Here is a 21,764-nt window from a genome sequence, read left to right on the forward strand (position 1 = left end):
GTAGAATACAGAAAAAGTGGTGATGATACGAGAAAGTTTGAAACAAGAGGAGATGTGTTAATCTGTTAAACTGATTGCATTCAGCAGAGTTGGATTGATCTACATAGAACGAAATGGAATGAAACCTATAGTGTATCTTATTATTATTGTAGTGCTCTTAATATTTTATCTAGAACTTCAACCCACTGGGTTATCAATATCTTATCAATAAATAAGAAATAATCATTATTATACAGGGTGATATTTTGCCGTCTGTTCTGTCTCAACATGATTGTGACGTCTTCCACAGAATTGATGATAATGTGCTAGGTGGGACAAGTCGATGACCGCTTTTGATTTTAGGCAAAAAAAAATAAAATAAATAAATAAATAAAATAAAAATAATAATAATAATAATAAAATTTAAAAAAAAACGAATTTTAACATTTTATTTTTCTAAAAATGCCGATAAAAGGAATTTTAATGCACTTCTCTTGGTGCTTTTTGTTCCTCATCTACGGATCCGAGTTACAAGATCCTTCTATACAAATGTAGAATTAAGTTATTCATGAATATCTAGGATGTAGTATTACTTGTAAGGTGAACTACCAATGCGCAAGACACCGTGCATTTTTTCTATTTGTGTAGAATGTAGTTCAATTGCCTGTACAATTCTCCCATAGCATTATTGATTTTTTCTGGGGTGGAACATTTTAGGGGGAGACGGACGGGAGAGAGAAGTATCAGTTTAACAGCAAAATATAAAAAGAGCGCGGAGAATTTATAATCAGAAGGTTTTACAATATTTTAGAAAAGTATGAAAATAGCCCATGTTTCCAATTTCACTGTGTAGAACTTTGTAGAAAACATGATACATCTCTCTGACGTCTTTGTCTCCCTAAAAATTTTTTGACCACGTTAACTGTTCAACTCCTGTCAGAAGATGAACCAACGATAGTTTTGATACACAGGTGTAGGAGCCGGGATGTGGGGCGAGACGTTGGGGGGGGGGGGGGGGGGGGGGGGCTGTCTCACAATCAACTACGTCAGTCCTAATGAGGGTGTGGAGAGGGGGAGGCACATCGAACACGTTCCTTCTACATGAAGACAGAGTGATCGCAGCACTATTTCCACCCTGGTCCGGCAACCCAAGGCCTTCACTTAGTGGTCAGTTGTTAACAAGTCAAGAAGACAGCACTAGGGACACTCAGGTAAACTGACCATTAGTGATGGGGTCATCAGTTGACCACAATACAGAGGACACTGTGACATGATGATGATGTTTATTTACGTTAATTTAGGCCACCAGCCTATATTACATTACAGTAACAGGAGTCAAATTTATGCCTTCTACATGTATATATCCCTAAGTTTGAAGCACTCATACACATACATTGACAGATTTGTCAAGAGAGTTGCATCTTCAGATTTCATGAGCTTATTAAAGTTGAATATGTTTGCCTGAATGCCGGGAATATATATATTTTGCTCTGTAACCATTATATCGTGGACACACAAGCACGAAATGGTACTCGTCCTCTATGTATGCTTCATTATAAGCGTTGCAGCAGAAATCACAATGTCTAAATTTGGGATCTATATTTTGATGTCTACCCCTCTCGATTTTTAGATCATGACACGAGGTTCTAAGCCGTGATAAGGCATTTCTAATCTTCCATGACGTAATTACAGTTAAATAGCGCTCCACATTTAGCATAGTTTTATACTCACTATAGCTATTCAGCTTACTATTGCCCTTCACATCAGCGGACCACTGTTGAAATGCAGTGTCTTTCAACCGTTGAGTAAACTCACTTAAAAAGAAATCAACATTTCCTATATCTTGTGACAGCCATAACACACCATAGCCGTAGCTGAATAATACATGTTTTATCTTACTAGCCCATGTAATTCTACCGGACAGCTCTAGGTTATATAACATTTGGTAACATTGCCTTGGGTACCTGTCTCGTCCCATACATAATAATTTCAACCAGTATTTAATGCTGCGTGTGAGATAATGCACCGTCAGAGGTAGTCTTCCACATTCTCCTAGGGCTGCAGCGTTTGATGCGGAGCTTGGTAAACCTAAGAAATATTTACAAAATTTGATTTGCACTTTCTCTATCACCTCAACATAATTTGAACCCCATATCTCTGCGCCATATAACAAAATAGGCAGAAACATACTATCAAAGATATGAAAGGCTATATTATATGCTAGCCTCCCGCATTTTTTCTCAAAACATCTCAGCATTGTAATCGCTCGTAGAGCCTTAGCCGCATTATTTCGTTGAGTTGATGACCAATTATTACGTGTTGATACTAGCACCCCAAGATATTTATAATGTGAAACAGTCTCAAGTTTGTTACCCTTGTAGTAAAACTGTTCATATTTACGTAGAGGTCCTCCATTCCTACACACCATGACTTTTGTTTTATTTGTACTGACCTCCATGCCCCATTTATTACAAAATTCACTTAACACATTCAAATGCCGCTGCAGATGTATAACAGTATCTGTAATATTTACTATGTCGTCTGCATATAACAATGCTAGTAAATTTTGACACTCTGGAGATAAATATATACCACGACATTCCTTGTACTCTAAGTCTTTTATATAATCATTTAGATATAAAATGAAAAGCAGTGGACTGACCATGCATCCTTGTCTAGTACCAATAGTACACTCAAAAAAATTAGTTAATCCGGCAGGCGTTCGTACGCAAGACTTAAGATTTGAATACATTGATTTTAATACACTCAGTACCTTTCCGTGTACACCACAATTAATGAGTCTGTGCCATAATAATACATGTTGTACTCTATCAAAAGCTTTCGAGAAGTCTACGTATAATAGATATAACCTCCCACCTTTCTTTGATAGATATTTTTCTTTAATAGCATTCAATGTAAATATTTGATCAATAGTTGACCGACCTGTCCTAAAGCCACACTGGCTTTCATGTAGTTTACCCGACCTTTCTGCCCATTTTAATATCCTATTGTTCATAATTTTGGTGAATATTTTGCTACATACAATCAATAAGGATATACCTCTATAGTTGACAGAGGACACTGTCAATGGGTTATATTTGCATTTTTCATAGATTTTCTATCAGTACTAAGTTTATGATATCAATAATTACCTGTGATCAAACATGAAATTTCTGTCAACAGAAGTCTGTAGCCAGAAAAGCTAGATTTGTCTAGATAGATCATCAAGACAGGGATGGGTTAGCCTCTTTTTTTAACTGCTAAATGTTCCATGTTTGGACATTTTGATTCATTACAATAAGATGTTATGTGGATTTATCATTATTATTATTTTTATTATCATTATGCTAGAAATACATTTGTTGAATACAGCTAAGTATCACGTATGGTTTACTGATACAGAATGTTGTCAGTGTAATATGGTCTGCAGGGTGGATCCAGGATTATTTGAAGGGGGGGGGTCCAGAACAACAGGCCTCGGATGAGAGGTCAAACATCGTCCCCCTTGTGTTTTGGTGTTTTGGAGAGCAGACAGTGCCCTTTGGTACAGTTTAGCTCTATGATTTAACTAGTCTTTCAGAAACCGAAGGGGGGGGAGGGGGGGGGAGGGTGTCAGGAGGGTGTCAGGGGAGGCTGCCACTGCAGCATCTCTTTTGGTGTATTCTGTGGTTCATCTTTCTATAATTTTTACAAAAGGCTACTTTGAAAACTTTACTTGATACTGATCACTGAGACTCCTGCTTCTATTACATAAAACACCTGGATAACACTGCTTCATGTTGAAATGTTCATTAAAACTGTCTGCATTTAGACATACATAGACTTGCAGACTGTGGAGAACTGCAAATCTTGGAAGAGAATATTACATATCAAAGCAATGTTAGGAAAAAGTTATCAAACACTCACAATACATCAGATGTATTCAGCAGATGATAGCAATATGTATCACAGTCAGGAAATTAACAACTACATCCTAGATGTAACTTTTAGTAAAAAAGAATTAATTTTAAAGCTCAATTTAGCGGCTGAATTGGTGTCTGTGTTGCTTTGTGCTTTCAGATTTTAATTCACTTGTATACTATTGGAACTTTATATTTTAATATCTATAATTATAACCAAAAACTGAGTGAAAAGACACAGAAACACCCTTAAAGCAACGACCATGACAAGGATTATATGCAAAATAAAAACCATTTTTGGAATGTTGAAGTTTTAATCCATTTTACCATCACACTGTTTGCACCTTAACAACAACTTTACTATTTGGGACAACAATTTAAGATGACAATTATATCAGATTCTGTAATTTTAGCAGGACTCAAATATGAATTTTTCATTTCAAATTATAAGCAATTTCACTTCCCTTTTTATTTAACAAAAATTGACTAAATCTTTACCCACCACAGATTAAGAAGGAAGAGTCCCAATGCTATAACTGTGGCTGGTTAAGTTGGAAGATAGATAATGATATGTGATTCATTGCCATACCACGCCCCATTTTCCATAGGGGTCACTTTTTGAAAATAGTAAAAAAGAAAATCGCTATCAACAGTTGTCCCTGTTTTAGTTATAATTTGCCAAAATATAGGTTACAAGTGACAATGCAGTTCGTTAAAACGTAATTCAAAAATCTGTCTGCGGTCTCTTCGCCAACCAATCAGCTATCTTTGGGAGAGCTTTAATGCGGTCAATGAATGCTGGCAATTCTTTGCATTTGTCCATGCACTTGGGGAACTTTACCACCAGCCCTGAACATTGATTGAAGACTGCTAGGTCCGCAATGGAGAGCTGAATGTGAAAAGAAATACAGTCAAGTATTTAAATGAAAAATAATTATAAAATGGTTTAGATTTTAATATTTTATGTGTCTCACTTAATTTTGAAAAACTTATAAATAAGACAGCCATCTGCATTTTGAATATAGAAATAAAAATTTCTGTACATTTAATTTTTTATAATATGAGCAGCACGATATAATATTTCAGGAAAAAAGTATTTTGTCTGACCTTGTTTCCTGCAAAGTATCCTTTGCCGCCATTTCCTTTTAAAAGTTTATCAAGGCGTTGCATGGATTCAGGCAGTGTTTCCTCAGCTAGCTTCTTTTCTTTCTCTGCCTAGCAAAAAGATGGAGGACCAATGAAGTCAATAGAACTATTGCTTGTTATTCTACTGACTTGGAATAAAAATGTCCTTTATAACCCGGGTCACTTGTGCAAAATTCCACTATGGCACCATGGTTACCCCCCCCCCCAAGACAATGCCCCTTAAGACAACCCCATCCCTTTTCCAGGAAACAAGATACACAGTTTTTGTACTATGTACTTAAGACATTCACACATTTCTTGAATAGTTTACTGAATATAAGAAAGAAGACAGAAAATGAAATAAAAGCAATGATTGGCTATTGATTATAAGACTCTGTATGTAGGCTCATTACACACTTCAACAGACCTGAGAGGTCACTTTAAACTTTAAGATGCTATTATAGATGCAAATTTGACATTACTTGTCATTTTTTAATAAAACATTTTATCAATTTTTCTATACTAATTTCACTTGATTAAGGGGAAGAGGGGGTGGGTTAAACAATTAGTAGTGTCAGTTCATGAAAGGTATTCCTAGATGAGTGAGAGATGATTTGTTTAACCTGCCTCTACCTGGAGATACATTTTGATTTAAGGCAGGCATTATTTTGTTTCAATATCACGCTGTTCATGCTCAGTTTGATATTTATTACAGGGAGGGGAATTGTCAGGGGGGAGAGATTATCGGGGGAAGTGGGGGTATTGTCCTGATACATTTAATACACCACTTGTCACAATTATTAACCATTACGCCAAATAGACCAGTTACTAAAAATGCTACCTTCTTTGCTTCATCTTTCTCAAAATGCCAATCGATAAGTGGCTTGGTCAAATCATCTAAAGTGTAAAGGACCTGGTCTATCATGGCACCGTCCATGTTACTTTCACCATAAAGACCTAGAAAGAAAGAATAAAGTTGTAAGAAAAACTCTGAAATGACCTTAAAGGGATAATAACTCTTCGTATGAGATCTTTATTTCACAATAAAAACAATGTGAATAGCTCATAGAAATATAATATATTCTGTTTTACCACAAAAATGGCAGTTATAGTTATTATTCTGATATCTTAGCTTGTCTTTAGACCACGTGACCTCCATTGATGGCTATACTCTGTTAAAATCTCACTAGATTACTGTCAGTTTAGCCGGCTTAAGCGTCTGTCCTGCCTACTGAAAGCTGTAAGGGGTAATTAACTAAGGTGCGCGCTCGGCTGACTGCAATTTAGCCTGAACCCCCGGGGAGTTAGGTCGATCTAAATCTTAATCCCTGGATCGATCTAAATCTCTGGGAATACACCCTTAAAAACTTTTTATGTACAGACACAGATGTGTATGTACATATAGCCATCACCTGCATTGTGTCTGTCATCGCCGTCATCGCCATCGTACACTATCAACTATAACCTGATAAGTGGAAAACTCTTTAATCTTTGGTTTGAAACTTACAGAACTAATGAATTGCAATAAAAAAAATGGTGGTCATATTTGAAAGTCAGCATGATCAGGCCATTTTTATTAAAGTTATGCTGTTTATTTTCCACTTTTTTCAGCATATATGTAACACCCATAACACGGTAAGTGGGAAACTCTCTAACCTTTTGGCTTGGAACTTACAGAACAACTGACTATTCATTAAATGCATTTTTTTTTCAAAAGTTATGCTGTTTTTTTTTTTTTTTTTTTTTTTTTTTTTTTAGCATATATGCAACACTGATAACACAAGGAAAACCAATTGGCCTATTGCCTTGCAACTCACAGGAGTGATCAGTCTGACTAAAATACAGATCAAGTTTGAAAATAAGCTTGATCAGTTAAGTTTTGATGAGGTTAAACCTTTTTTATGTACAGACACAGATGTGTCTGTACATATTGCCATCACCTGCGTCTGTCGTCGCCGATGCCGTCGCCGATGCCGATGCGGATGCCGATGCCGATGCCGATGCCGTCGCCGATGCCGTGCACTTTCCTTGTAAACACGATAAGTGGAGGACAGTTTTACTTTTTGGCTTTATATTTACAGAGCTGATGAATATTCATAAAACGCAGGTCAAGTTCGAAAATCAGCATGATCGGGCCATTATTGTAGAACTTATGCTGTTTTTTCACTTTTCAGCATATATGCAACCCTGTAAACACATTTTAAGGAACACCGTTAGGCCTGTTGTCATGAAACTCACAGGAGTAATCAATCTTACTAAAACGCAGGTCAAGTTTGAAAATCGGCATGATCGGGCCATTACTTTAGAAGTTATGCTGTTTTTTCACATTTCCTCAGATTCAATTCTTAGGCATGTTAACAGTCTTATTATTTTACTAATAAGATACATAAAAGTGTTTGTTTGACATTTCCTGAATCTTAACAAAATTGTTAGTTGATTATGTAAAAATGATGGTAAACTTGTTATCGTGTATTGTGTAATAAAGTGTCAAAAATGGAAATAAACTCATATCATTGCAGTTTGTCAGATGCAATCATTCACTATGTTCAGAATCTCAGGATGGAGGAAATTGGACATTTAACACTGTTGTATTGATATTTTTCCCATCTCATCAATTTTCTTAGTTGATCGTATAAAAATGGCAGTAACCTGTTAATTTTGTTTATGTTAAAAAAATTGTTAAAAATGGAAAAAAAACATTTCAGAACAGTGCTGTCTTGTTTACATTTTGGCATTTTCAAGTTGTGACTTTGAAGTTCCATGGGCCTGAAGACCTTTGCTAGTCACATTTTCTGAATATCCATGATACTAATATTTTATTATTAAAAATTGATGGTCATTAAGCTGTTTAACATTATGTAATATTGCATCAAAATTTGAAAAAAACTTATTTTGGGCACTGCTCCCATGATGACCATTTAAGAAAAACCATGTCACTTACTGTTCTCAAACAGTACAGTAAATATGTACAGATGTGTCTGTACATATTGCCATCACCTGCGTCTGTCGTGGCTGGCGTTGCCGTCACTGTCACTGTCACTGTCGCCGTGCACTTTCATTGTAAACGCGATAAGTGGAAGGCAGTTTTACTTTTTGGCTGTATATTTACAGAGCTGATGAATATCCATAAAACGCAGGTCAAGTCCGAAAATCAGCATGATCGGGCCATTATTGTAGAACTTATGCTGTTTTTTCACTTTTCAGCATATATGCAACACTGTAAACACATTTCAAGGAAAACCGTTAGGCCTGTTGTCATGAAACTCATAGGAGTAATCAATCTTACTATAACGCAGGTCAAGTTAGAAAATAGGCATGATCGGGCCACTATTTTAGTTATGCTTTTTTTTTTCACTTTTCAGCATATATGCAACACTGTAAACACAAAATAAGAAAAACAGATAGGCCAATTGTCAGTAAACTCACAGGAGTGGTCATTCCTGCTAAAACGCAGGTTGAGTTTAAAAATCAGCTTAATTGGGCCATTATTTTGAAGAAATGCTGTTTTTTCACATTTCCTCAGATTTAATTCTTAGGCATGTTAACATGCATGTTTCATTATTTAATTAGTAAGATAAGTAAAAGTGTTTGTTTGGCATTTCCTGCATCTTTACAACATATGTAAAAATGATGGTAAACTTGTTATCTTGTATTGTGTAATAAAGTTTCAAAAAATGGAAATAAACTCATATCATTGCAGTTTGTCAGATTCAATCATTGACATTCACTATGTTCAGAATCTCAGAATGGAAGAAATTGGACATTTAACACTGCTCTATTGATATTTTTCCCATCTCATCAATTTTTTTAGTTGATCATATAAAAACGGCAGTAAACTGTTAATTTTGTTTTATGTTAAAAATTGTTAAAAATGGAAAAAAAAAATTCAGAACAGTGCTGTCTTGTTTACATTTTGGCATTTTCAAGTTGTGACTTTGAAGTTCCATGGGCCTGAAGACCTTTGCTAGTAACATTTTCTGAATATCCATAATACTCATCATTATGCTGTTAAACATTATGTAATATTGCATCAAAATTTGAAAAAAAAAAAACTATTTTGGGCACTGCCCCCATGATGACCATTTAAGAAAAACCATGTCACTTACTGTTCTCAAACTTACAGGAAAGAAACATGGGACTAAAATACAGCTTCAGTAGGCAATGCAGTCTGTTTGGTAATTCTTACTGCCAGTTAAACAGTTTTTTTGTGAAAATTTAATTTTTCACATATTGGCATTTTCAAGGTGTAACTTTGAAGTTCCACGGGCTTGAAGACCCATGCTAGTCACATTTTCTGAAAATCCATGTATATTTTATTATTAAAAATTGACGGTCATTATGCTGTTAACCATTATGTAATATTGCATCAGAATAGAAGAAAACACAATTTTGGGTGCTGCTTGAGCATAATTAAAATTTGATGTTGAATTTGCAGTTTAACATAATGTACTTTTGCATCAGAATTGACAGTAGCCTATTTTGTGCATAGTTATTTCCTGTTTTTTGTCTGTACATTTGACAGCTTTGCTGCCTTGTTTGTATATAAGTGTTTTTTTTTTCAGATTTAATTCTTAGGCATATTAACAGTCTCATTATAGAACTTATTGGATATGTAAAAGTGTTCTTTTGACATTTTCTCAGTTTGATCATATAAAAATGACTTATTGATTATTCTTTTTTATGTAAAAAAAAAGGTGTTGAAAATGGAAATTATTTTCAGTACAGTTATCACTTGTTTACATTTTTGGATTTTCAATGTGTGACTCCATGGGCTTGAAGACTTTTGCTTGTCACATTTTCTGAATATCCATAATACTTATGATTAAAAAATTAATGATCATTATGCTGTTAAGCATTATGAAATATTGCATCATAATTGAAGAAAACCCTATTTTGGGCACTGCCTCCATAGTGACCATTAAAGGAAAACCATGTCACAGCTCTCAAACTTTCATAAAAGTAACATAGGCCTAAAATACAGCTTCAGTTCTAAAACCTGTCTTATTGGTTAACTTTTCTTGAATTATATAATTTTTTGTTAGAATTTAAATTTTCACATATCGACGTTTTGTACTTCCTTGGACTTGAGGACCTTCGCTAGTCACATTTTCTGAAAATCCATGATGATTTTATTTTAATATTAAAAACTGATGTTCATTATGCTGTTAAGCATTATGTAATATTGCATCAAAATTGAAGATAACCCTATTTTGGGCACTGGTTTTATTATGACCATTAAAGAAAAAACATGTCACTTACTTTTCTTAAACTTACAGGAAGGAAACATAGGGCTAAAATGCAGTCTGAGTTGGAATAGCAGTCTAATTGGCTTCTTTTCCAGTTGTACATTTTTGTGAAATTTCTTTCTTTCCCATATTCTTAGGCGGATTGAGACTGTCTTCTGGGTCTTTTGGAAGACGGTCAGATTTTTAAGTTTACATTGACAGGTATCTATTTTTTTCTGTTGGAAGAGCATCAAAAATGGAGGATGGATAATTTGGAATACTGTCAGAAAATATCTCTGGATCTGCTCCTGTTATTGACCATGTTACCTGTTGTGCATGATTAAAATTCAGTTTTGATTGACTGCACTATTAAAAGCATTTATTAAATATAGCATCAAAATTGAAAAAATGACCTGTTTTCTGCATCCTGATTTTTTTTTGTCTGTACATTTAACAGCTTTGCTGCCTTGTTTTTTCTAAAAGGTAATCTCTTACTTATTTAAGCAAAAACTACAATACAGGCAAAGTTTAAATATCTGTCACATTCCTTACCGTGTTCTCTTGCCACAAGACGCGCAATAGCCAAACTCTGACCAATCTTCTTCCCCTCCACCTCCAGGAATGGACACTGTCCGGTGGGGCTTACTGTAAAATAAGTGAATTTATCTCAAATGGTAATTCTTGACTCTAAAACCTGATCTGGGTGTCAGGTCCATGCAGCTTCGTAATTTTGAAATATCTGCTTCTTCAGGTAAGCATGGATATGTGAAGATTTAAAAATGAAAAATGCTGGCATGCATAGAACCTAAATCTTAGGGTCTGTTACTAACAAGGCAGAACATGTAACTGGCATAAGGCTTCAGGCCCATGAGAGTTGAATTTCACATGTTAAAATGCCACAATGAGAAAATTTGAAATTTCGCAAAAATTGCACAAATTTTTAAAAAATTTTATCAAGCAGGCTTTCCAATTAAACAATTAGAGCTATATATCAATCCCAAGAATCATTCTTGTCAGTTGGTAAATAATAAGTAACTTGGTTTTCTTTTCAGGGCTTATGTAGTAGCAATGCAAAACAATTTTTGTGAATGTGATGCAATATTATATAATAATTAACTACATAACATGGGCTTGCAAAAATGTAACTGCCATAAGTTTGAAGACAATGCAATGATGTGCATGGACACAGCAAAGATAATGGCTATAAAAGTCAGAAACATAACAATACCAATGCTGCTAGCTACCACTACTGGTTTTATCTAAAATTCATATGCTGTTTCACAGGTTAGATGTAAAATACTGAACTAGTTATCTCCTATTATGCCAAGGGATGTATAGTTTTGGAGTGTCTAGCCATCACTGCTGGCGTACCTGCACAGTATATCACAGAGATGATCACAAGACTTGGAGCAATGGCATGTCCTCTCTATCAAAGGTCAGCAGGGGGATGACATCATTTTCCCAAAAAATTTACACGCTCACGGTACAGAAAAGATTTAGAGATTTAGCCAGAGAAATAACAGTGAATATCAAGTGGAAATTGTCTCCTGGGACCTTGGTAGTAGGTTTATGTAAAGACTTAGCTTTAAGTCCTATTTAAAACACACACAGGTGGGGACAGCTACGTTACGTCACTGCATCCAGGACACTTAAGTCTCGTTTTCCGGTCATAGAGTGATTAAATTCGGTCAGTTGCAAACCTTTATGCAGAGAAGACGTGCTATACTTAATATGGCAAGGACTGGATTATTGAGATTTTGTTCATTATTTTATTACTGTAGATGTAGTGACGTAGCGTAGTTTCGAAGCTATAATAAAAAGCTTCCAACCCACACCTGTGTTGTTGTTTTAAAGGTATATGATACATGGACCTAAGCATAAAATGAGGTAATTGGTTATTATGCTTTGTCCCCTGATTGTTGGGCACGCTGAACCATACACTCGGTACTTCCATTACATGTACCAAGAACTGTAAGAGCAGGTGCCACTGGGTCAAGACTAGTATTTCACAACTGATAGATCAAAGAATCAATTGAATGACCTAAATGTTTTTTATGAGAATCAAACATGTAAGATTACAAATGGAAAAAAACTCACAGTGCTTGTAGTTATTAAGCCAATCATCACGGTCTTTAAATCTGATGTCTTCATATTCCACACCAGCAGCAGCAAACACCAGACGGGTAATCTCTGCGTTCCCTTTTGCATTAAAATAGTACAGCTTGTAGGTTGGCATCTTGGAAGTTAACAAATGCAGCTTAATAATGAAACAGAAGTTCTAGACTTGCTACTCGTACAACTTGGCTTATATGTATGTCTGAATTAATGCTGACTCATGACTAATCCTGCTGACTAACCCAATGTCAACACAACATTGTACACCATTGGTTTACTTGTTGAGGTCATTATATTGGTTCCTCGTTGGAGTCAATATACTTAAAACGACTTACATTTACCTTGGCAGTGACGAGTCACTGGCACTTAGGCCATGCAAACAAAGTAACACACACAAACCCAATATAGAGGTGCATTTCACATGCTAAAGTGTCAAAAAATAAAACTGAATGAATTCAAAGTTGTATTCAATTTTTAAAACATAAATGTGTGTAGAACAAAAATCCAGGACTATCTCAGTTGATATTCAGGTTTGAATTTTTACCATGTCTTTTACATTATGCATAGAGCCCTAAATGTAACATATGTTCCAAAAATGTATGGTAATATTCAAACATAGTTTGCAATCTAAATATATTTTAAATGTCAATTGCACCACTATATTGGGTTTTGGTTTACACTTCTGCCTCAGCTATATAAAGGCCTTGTTTTATTGTTGTAGGTAGGTAGGTGCTAATAATTGGATATAAGAGTTTACAGAGGTATATGGTGCAGGTTGCACAATTCATTTAGTATTTCCTTTACATATGCAGCGACTACAAACTGTATATACAGGGGCAGATCCAGGATTTTTTGAAGGGGGGGGGGGGGGTGTCCAAAGCAACAGAAGGAGATTACAGGCAAGCCTCTCTATTGTCCGATGTCTGTTACTGTGGGCAGAGCTAGCTAGTAGGGGGGAGCTCATGTCTCAAGGTTTTGCCTGTGTCGCTCTCCTCAGCTTGGAGATTAATTTCATATGCGTCATTTTGAGTTAGAATTCGAGATCAGTAGTTGTTACTTGTTGTAGGGTTCAGGCCTGCTTAAAGGCCCCAAAGTTTTTTTGAGTTTGGAGAGCAAACAGGGTCCTTTGGTACAATTAAGAACTATGATTAGCTTTTCAAAATTCTAAATTCAAGAGGGGAATATTGATGTGGTTCCATCCCTATACGTCCCTGCACCCATACTCCCCGCACCGATATTCCCCCACAGTATCGATGCAGGAAAGCAATGATGTGGGGGAGTATCGGTGTGGGGTAATAATAGTGTGCTTTCATCGACAATATTACTGGGAATGTGTTGATGCGGGGATCTATCAGTATGGGGGAATATCAATGTGCATAATACACAAAAATTTACTAAAGGGGAGTAACGGTGCTGGGGAGTATCGGTGTGAGAGAGTAACGGTGTGAGGGAGTAATGTTGTGGGGGAGTATCAGTGTGAGGGAGTAACGGTGCAGGGAGTATCAACATGACCCCATTGGTGTGATATAGGCCTGTTTTTCAGAAACCGAAGAGGGGGGGTTATAACCCCCTGCCCCCCCCCCCTTCTATATCTGCCACTGAACTGTTGTGTTCAGTTGATAACTAAGAATATTAAAATGGTTGGACAGTAATACAGGGAACAGTGATATAACACTGAATTCTTTTCGACAAAACATACAGTATTGCATTACATTTTATAGGTGTTTTTCTTTATTTTCAACATCACACTTGTCTAGCTGTCATTGAATCTGTTTCTTTAAAGTCTGTAATATGTGTTGTCTTCTATGTCTAATTTAATCTTCTTTGGAATTTGATATTTCCAGTGAACAAAATGATGTTTCTTTTTTAAAGGTACTTACAAACCAAGCATCAGTAGAGCGTGGATTCCCAGTAACACATGTAAATTACTTCTACTAGATTCTAATATGCATCAAATAAATTTGACATGCCAAGGGATAAACTGAATAGATCACTCGATCAGCCATAAAAGACCTTTAGACTGCTCCTTTCTTTAAATTTATGGTTGTAAATTTAACCTACTTCCATGACCTACTTTCCTGCCCTTTTGACATACAGCTTAGAATGCCAGCAGAAAAATCTGTTCAAACATCATTTTCGGGTAAAATTAAACAATGCCTTTTGGTAATTCTCTTAGTTATACTACTTGAAACTATATGCTGGCATTTGGTTGGTTTTTGTGACAAAAATGACTTTGTATGCATCTTTAACTGTTTATTCTGTGACAAAGTCATTGAATATATATAAATTTGATAAAAAATGAAATGATTTAAATTGTTTTCATTTAGTAAACACATAAAATAAATGAAAATGAAACACTTGTCTATTTCTCTATCTGTTTTCAACAATAAAGATAGAAGAGAGGCATTTTCTAGTGTAATATCATGTATTTGACTAAGTACAGTTCTTTTATTATATATGATCTGTCATAGATAATGTGTCTGATCATGGAAGTAAATGATCTGATGAAAACTGAACCTACACAGAATAAAAGTAATAATTGTTGATAATCACTGAACAAATAAGAATTGAAGCAGTTACATATGATTATTCCTAGGTTGTCTAAAAATAACAAAATTATAAGGTAAAAGTTTTTTTTTTTTTTTTTTTTTTTTTTGTCATCTGAACATATCATTAAATGTTGTAGAAAGAATTATTCATAATTGTAGTGATGAGACCTGGCGTGGTCCTTTTTATGCCAGTATTTCATAGACATCATTGTCAGTAATGATGGTGACATTCTCTGTGGTAAAAGTGTCATCATCTTTATGATAGTATTCTGTTCTTTCTTCCTTGTATATGTGATAGGTTATGGCATTATTGTCAGTTTATTTTCCACATTTCTTATTTCATCTGTCTCCCCCTCTGAATCTGGAGCATTGTTAGGCTCATCTTCATTGCCTAAAGTTCCATATATATTATTTGAACTGTGTTTTCTTTTGTTGTATGTTGTTTTGTGTGTTCTGCAATTATTCCCTTGATTAAATTCTACTCCACATTTGTCTGGTTTCTCACAAATTCTTTTAAGGCTAATGCAGGCCAATTTTGTTATGAACTCTTTGTCACAGAACTTGCATGTATCATGCTTTTCTCCAACTGTATGAATTGTTTCATGGACAGTGCAAAAACCTTGCTTAAAAGTTTTGTCTCCAGTGTAAATTGTTTCATGGTAAGTGCAATTTCCTTTTGTAGTGAAAGATTTTGCAGCAAGTCTACGCTTCAAATGTTTGTCTCCGGTGTGATTTTTTTCATGAAGTTTGCAAGATTTTTTTAGTGTAAAAGTTTCCTCACAGAATCTACACTTGTAAGGTTTCTCTCCTGTGTGAATTCTTTCATGTTCAATGCAAGCAATTTTGTCTTTAGAAGTTTTGTCACAGAATCTTCACTTTAAAAGTTTCTCTCTTGTGTGAATTCTCTCATGATATATGCAATTTTTTTTCTCTTTAAAATTTCAAATGTTTGTCTCCGGTGTGATTTTTTTCATGAAGTTTGCAAGATTTTTTTAGTGTAAAAGTTTCCTCACAGAATCTACACTTGTAAGGTTTGTCTCCAGTATGAATTCTTTCATGCACAGTGCAATGGCTTTTTTGAGTAAAATTTTTGTAACAGAATGTACACTTGTAAGGTTTCTCTCCTGTGTGAATTCTTTCATGCACATTGCAATGTCTTTTTTGAGTAAAAGTTTCCTCACAGAATCTACACTTGTAAGGTTTCTCTCCTGTGTGAATTCTTTCATGCTCTTTGCAAGAATATTTGTCTTTAAAAAATTTGTGACAGAAACTACACTTGTAAGGTCTGTCTCCGGTATGAATTCTTTCATGCATGTTGCAATGACTTTTTTGAGTAAAAGTTTTGCCACAATATCTGCACTTAGAAAGTTTCTCTCCTGTGTGAATCCTCTTGTGACATATGCAATTTTTTTTGTCTTTAAAAGTTTTGTGACAGAAACTGCACTTGTAATTTTTCTCTCCTGTGTGAATTATTTCATGCGCACTGCATTGGCCTTTTTGAGAAAAAGTTTCCTCACAGAATCTACACTTGTAAAGTTTCTCTACTGTGTGAATTCTTTCGTGCTCTGTGCAAGATTTGTTTTCTTTAAAAGTTTTGTCACAGACACTACACTTGTAAGGTTTGTCTCTGGTATGAATTCTTTCATGCACATTGCAATGACTGTTTTGAGTAAAAGTTTTGTCACAGAATCTGCACTTGTAAGGTTTCTCTCCTGTGTGAATTCTTTCATGCTGTATGCAAGAAGTTTTGACTGTAAAAGTTTTGTCACAGAAGCTGCACTTGTAAGGTTTCTCTCCTGTGTGAATTCTTTCATGCACGTTGCAATAACTTTTTAGAGTGAAAGTTTTGTCACAAAATCTGCACTTGTAAGGTTTCTCTCCTATGTGAATTCTTTCATGCTTTATGCAAGAAGCTCTGTCTCTAAAAGTTTTGTCACAGAAACTACACTTGTAAGGTTTGTCTCCAGTATGAATTCTTTCATGCTCAGTGCAATGGCCTTTTTGAGTAAAAGTTTTGTCACAGAATCTACACTTAAAAGGCCTCTCTCCTGTGTGAATTCTCTCATGATATGTGCAAGATTTTTTGTCTTTAAAAGTTTTGTCACAGAATCTACAACTGTAAGGTTTCTCTCCTGTGTGAATTCTTTCATGCACTATGCAAGAAGTTTTGTCTATAAAAGTTTTGTCGCAGAATCTACACTTGTAAGGTTTGACTCCAGTATGAATTCTCTCATGCTCTGTGCAATGTCCTTTTTGAGTAAAAGTTTTGTCACAGAATCTACACTTGTAAGGTTTGTCTCCGGTATGAATTCTTTCATGCTGAGCACAATGGCCTTTTTGAATAAAAGTTTTGTCACAGAATCTACACTTAAAATGTCTCTCTCCTGTGTGAATTCTCTCATGACGTATGCAAGAATTTTTGCCTTTTAAAGTCTTTTCACATAATCTACACTTGTGAGGTCTCTCTCCTATGTACATTTTTACTGAATGCTGTAAGAACTTAATTGGTGGTATAAAAGTCTTGCCACAGAATCTACACTTGTAAGGTTTCTCTCCAGTATAATTATTTTCTTGAATTTCATGAGACAATTAATTGTTGAAAGATTCTTGTCACAAGTAACATTGAGTCCTGATTCCAAGGTTATTTTCCACATAATTTTTATTAGCCATTGTTACACTACTGTCTAACATTTTGCTGTGAACCTGGACAGAGAGGCTGAAAATTGTTGGACGCCGGCCCCTTCATACTGCTTATGACGAGTGAACAGTTGTCAAAAACAAAAGACCCAGGTGTGGTAGTTCGACTACTGTTCATGCGTGCCGCAAAGACCAAACCTAACCTCAAGGTCACAAAACAATATCCGGTACTGACGGCTGGGCTCGTCATAATCATACAAGCGCGTTTCCACCGACTGCGGAACTACATGGGGGCAGCCATTTTCAGTAGGAACGCAGTATATAGTAGGCCGCAGCATTTACTGTCTGTCGGTTAAATGTGCACAATGTTTACTTGAAATAGGGTAAATATACAAATTAATGCGAAAAACATTCGGGTCAGCAATTTCTTGTCTGGACCTGCAATATTCAGATCTAAGCAGGCCTTCATTGCCCTCAGAGTTTTCAGGAGCTAGTCGATCATTCGCTTGGATAAGGTGTTAGACTTATTCGAGGCTTGATATGTTTTTTCCAATGCTGAAATAGTGTTCGCAATTCAACTCGATCTCACCTTAGAAATATCCATTTGGATTCCATATGAACTTGTAGTTAACAATTCACCCAGTTTTGTACTGAGCAATGCATAAAGTTGTATTAGCAACCCCCTGTTTAAAATCTTGAATCCAGTCTTTCTATTGGATAATGTTAACTGTTGGTTACAGTGGACATATCTGATTGGTTGAAGTCATTTCTCTACAATACTTCAGATGCCATAATTTAAAGATGTTATCTGCACAACCCACTGCATATAATTATCTGTTCTTCACTAAGCATAGGTAAACATGTAACATGACATTCCATCAAGGTACATCTAGTTAGTTAAAAGACAAGAATTGATTTTATCAGTCAGTTTGTATCTGTCACACATGCCAGGCTGATTCTGTAGATGATGTGATGAGTCATTCAATTAATTCAATTTATGAAACCCTTCAGCAGCCAGCATGCAGTTCAAAAGTAGGTTCTTTTTCTGAAAAGTTGACCTTTTACCATGCAATCTTGATGTACTTATGTTAAATTTTTCCCAGAAGGAAATTTTTTTCCAAAAAAAGGGATCCCATGGACACACCCCCAGGGCCTGGCTACTGGGCCAGTTCAGGTTATTGACATTTATAAGTTATAGGTATTAAAACTTTATTCATGAACTCCCCCAAGGCGTGTTACTTTCAAAAAGGAGCAAGAATAGACTTTTTTGGTGTGTGCATGTGCATGTGGAATACTTTTTACTGTTTGTGACTACATTTTTGCCAGCTTTTCTGTTTCAAACATAATTTTTCTCTCTCAGCTTATGTTAATTTTTGTCTTTCAGGTGAGTGTTCCAATAGGCCAGGGAAACACTACTTGAAAATAGCTGTAATATCAGCGAGCCACCACACCATTAAGACAGAGATGGAAACACACCTACAATTAAGGTACCCCAACTTAAAATTTTGGAAGCTTTCTGACATGAAGGCATGCACTGATGATCATAAAACCAAGGAGTTATAACTCCTTGATAAAACCAACAGAGCTTGTGAAGAGTTAAAAAAAACATTAACTTCTTTTACCTGTTGTTAAAGAGAACACTTTGATTGCTTTTAGAATTTTTAAAACTCTTTGCTGATGTTGTTGAAATTATTATGCTGTTTGGTGTCTGTATATTTGCCAGTTTTGCTAATAAGTTTATTTTTCCCTTCAGAATTTTGGCTCATTTCTTGTGGAAGTAGTAACCATGCAAGGACCAGACATTGTGGGTGTTTACTGAGGCTCTTGACGCCATCTTTGATGTGTTTGCAGATGATCATCTGGACCTGTTGTCATGGAGATCAGGGTCACAAACAAACTCCAGACCTTATGGTACCACAGCAAATAGCTAAGGTAAAACTGTTCTCTGTGGTAATTATTTATTTATTTATTTATTTAATGATCAATACAAATAAAGACATATAAGGAGCAGTTGCATTATATGCACAGTGGACAATATGAAAAAGCATCATGTTTTTTTTACAAAAATAATTCCTGCAATTGGGTATAAAATATTTTTGTTCACAGTGTAATGGTAATCTTTATTTTGAAACATTAATGAACGAAAATGGTAGATATCTTTTTAAGGAATATTGTGAAAAATTTCCAGATTAACAACAGATATGAGAAGCTTAGGAGACCACTTGACTATCAGCATAACAGGAAGAACAAATCTCATGTACTGTACTTCATCAAATGCAAATCTTGACCAGTAGATTAACTTGGACATGTTTTTCTTCTTCAAAGTAACTTTAAACTCAGCAGTAATATGGATCAGAGAAATAATTGGAGCGTACCACACCAAGTTCTGTAGTTTTCTGGTGTTCAGTCACTTTAATTTCAGGCAACACTGATATTTAGTATTAAGTTTTTCATTTTTTCCCCACAACTTCTATCATGGTCCCATTGAATGATTCATGTGTTATCACAAGACACTGTTGTAAAATTCGTTTTTAGCCTTTTCTTTTAAAATTAAATATCAAAATGTGTGGGACTGTATTGTGTGTTTAAACTTTGACCCACTAACTGAGACAACCAAATGATTAAATTTCTTTTCAGTTTGCTCACCAGCAATATAATTTTTTTATTATACTTTTGTGAGGCTTAAGTTGTTCAATTATTGTCTACACCACATTGAATTGGTTTGATTTGATTAAACTTTGTATAACACTCTAATAATCTAATAAATTACATTGTTTTAAATGGGTGTAGATGTTAATAAAATATTTTTTTGTTAAACTCAAGATATAAAAATCATAAAACTTGTTGGAAATATAGATTATTAGTTTAATTTAACAGGTATAGATACATTGTATGGCAGTATTATATTCTATAAATAACATAGTTTTAGGATGGGCTGGATGTATAAAAAGAATTAATTCCTTAACTTTTTTTATTTAACCATGGAGGGGGGATATATGGAACCTTTAATGATTCCAATGGCTTTCATTTGTTTTCTAGGTGAATTAAGATGGTTTGCTTATATTACTTTTTTCAAAGCATTTGTTACAATATGTGTTAGTTTACTGTAACTTCAATTTTACCAACAAGTGCACATCATACAATGTAGTTTTGACATGTTTCATAGTCTTCTATTGCTGCATAAGAAGAAAGAAAGGAAAAGAAAGAACAACAAAACATTTGATTACACAAAATTAATATTTTATTGTAAAATTAAGAGAATGTCATTTGAAGTTTGTTACTGGCTGCTACAGAAGCAATAGTAGTACAGCAATGATGACCCTGAAAAATAAGAAGATGAAAATATTAAAACATAATTTAGTTAAAATGTATTAGCTGTAAAAAGATGTTGACAGTAACTTTACAACCACCAGCTATCATATAATTACTGTACAGGTTTTACCAGCTGTTTGACATAGTGTACCTGTTAAAAACTGAAGGTTCACCTAGTTATGATGCCAAAAAAACAAGGAAACAAACAAAAGAACTTCCTTGTGACTGTGTAATGAATCTGTTCTTTTTTGAAATGCTGTCAAATTTCTAAATATCAGGAGTGTTTAGATTTATTTAATAACAACAACAATAATAATAATAACCATTTATGTTCTTGATCTTTGTCTGAAGCAAGATGTAAAAAGACTTAAAAATCTTCTCCACCTAGATGGGCGTATGTCCTTGGGAGCTGAAATATAGGACACAATATTACCTTACTAATATGCAATAATATATAACCTTCAATATGTAGTTAGTGTACCACATTATTTCATGCATGCAACTGTACTGAAAATCTTTTACAATTATTTAAAATAAACAAATTAGACAATTAAAACTACTTGAAAAAAATGCCATACACATCAATACGCAGTGTGTGTGTGTGTGTGTGTGCACATGCTTGCAAGTTGCATGCACAATCACATTCCATCAGTGTAATAAATAAATCCCTATTCTATTGACCCTGATATCTTACCTCTCTCTTTCATGTCCTCTGTCACAGTTGTTATGTCATTGATACTGACTGAAGAAATACAGGAAAACAAATTAAACATTCCATACATGTGCACAACAAAGATTCGATACATATTTAACACTGAAAGTCACACTGAAAGATTTAGATCACTAAACAGTGAATTTAAACTTGTTTGTGCATGAGAATCTCCACCCTAAAGTCCATCTGTGTGTTTACACTTTTTAAATGT

At 34.9% G+C, this 21,764-nt stretch overlaps 2 protein-coding genes and 2 long non-coding RNA genes across 9 annotated transcripts in view; 2 read left to right on the forward strand and 2 right to left on the reverse strand.

Moving 5' to 3' along the window:
• The window catches only part of LOC106152492 (uncharacterized), a 153,385-nt gene that overhangs the window by 46,073 nt on the left and 85,548 nt on the right, over positions 1-21,764 (forward strand). The window lies entirely within an intron of this gene.
• LOC147761836 (uncharacterized) lies at positions 1,009-21,170 on the forward strand. 5 transcript variants are annotated; one of them, XR_015334683.1, is made up of 4 exons: positions 1,009-1,190; positions 18,914-19,016; positions 19,283-19,461; positions 19,718-21,170. It is a non-coding gene; the product is annotated as an uncharacterized LOC147761836 (long non-coding RNA). The 5 variants fall into 5 exon arrangements; XR_015334687.1 differs by lacking the exon at positions 1,009-1,190 and adding an exon at positions 13,588-13,614; XR_015334686.1 differs by lacking the exon at positions 1,009-1,190 and adding an exon at positions 18,381-18,561.
• LOC106163330 (glutathione S-transferase 1-like) lies at positions 4,155-12,619 on the reverse strand. Of its 2 annotated transcripts, XM_013540888.3 has the most exons (5): positions 12,326-12,588; positions 10,781-10,873; positions 5,845-5,960; positions 4,986-5,093; positions 4,155-4,767 (listed from the first exon to the last, which is right to left on the reverse strand). In XM_013540888.3, the coding sequence occupies exons 1-5, from the start codon at positions 12,462-12,464 to the stop codon at positions 4,603-4,605; spliced, it is 621 nt and encodes a 206-aa protein (XP_013396342.2). In that variant the 5' UTR covers positions 12,465-12,588; the 3' UTR covers positions 4,155-4,602. The 2 variants fall into 2 exon arrangements, with proteins under 2 accessions (XP_013396342.2, XP_086869824.1); XM_087013698.1 differs by lacking the exon at positions 10,781-10,873 and having other exon boundaries at positions 12,326-12,619.
• On the reverse strand, positions 14,052-18,112 carry LOC106155539 (uncharacterized). The gene has a single exon (XM_013530423.2). The coding sequence runs from the start codon at positions 17,368-17,370 to the stop codon at positions 15,826-15,828; it is 1,545 nt and encodes a 514-aa protein (XP_013385877.2). The 5' UTR covers positions 17,371-18,112; the 3' UTR covers positions 14,052-15,825.

Source organism: Lingula anatina, chromosome 5 (assembly GCF_051362555.1).
Source record: "Lingula anatina isolate TDL-2025a chromosome 5, LinAna3.0, whole genome shotgun sequence".
In the NCBI taxonomy this organism is placed as follows: domain Eukaryota; kingdom Metazoa; phylum Brachiopoda; class Lingulata; order Lingulida; family Lingulidae; genus Lingula; species Lingula anatina.

Bases quoted from the DNA above. Each gene is read 5' to 3' on its own strand.
- LOC106163330 (XM_013540888.3), bottom strand. From the start codon at position 12,464: ATGCCAACCTACAAGCTGTACTATTTTAATGCAAAAGGGAACGCAGAG. The intron at 10,874-12,325 runs GTGAGTTTTTTT...CTTATTTTACAG, and splicing joins GCTTAATAACTACAAGCACT to TAAGCCCCACCGGACAGTGT. The intron at 5,094-5,844 runs GTAGCATTTTTA...TCTTTTTGCTAG, and splicing joins AGAAAGATGAAGCAAAGAAG to GCAGAGAAAGAAAAGAAGCT.
- LOC106155539 (XM_013530423.2), bottom strand. From the start codon at position 17,370: ATGTACATAGGAGAGAGACCTCACAAGTGTAGATTATGTGAAAAGACT.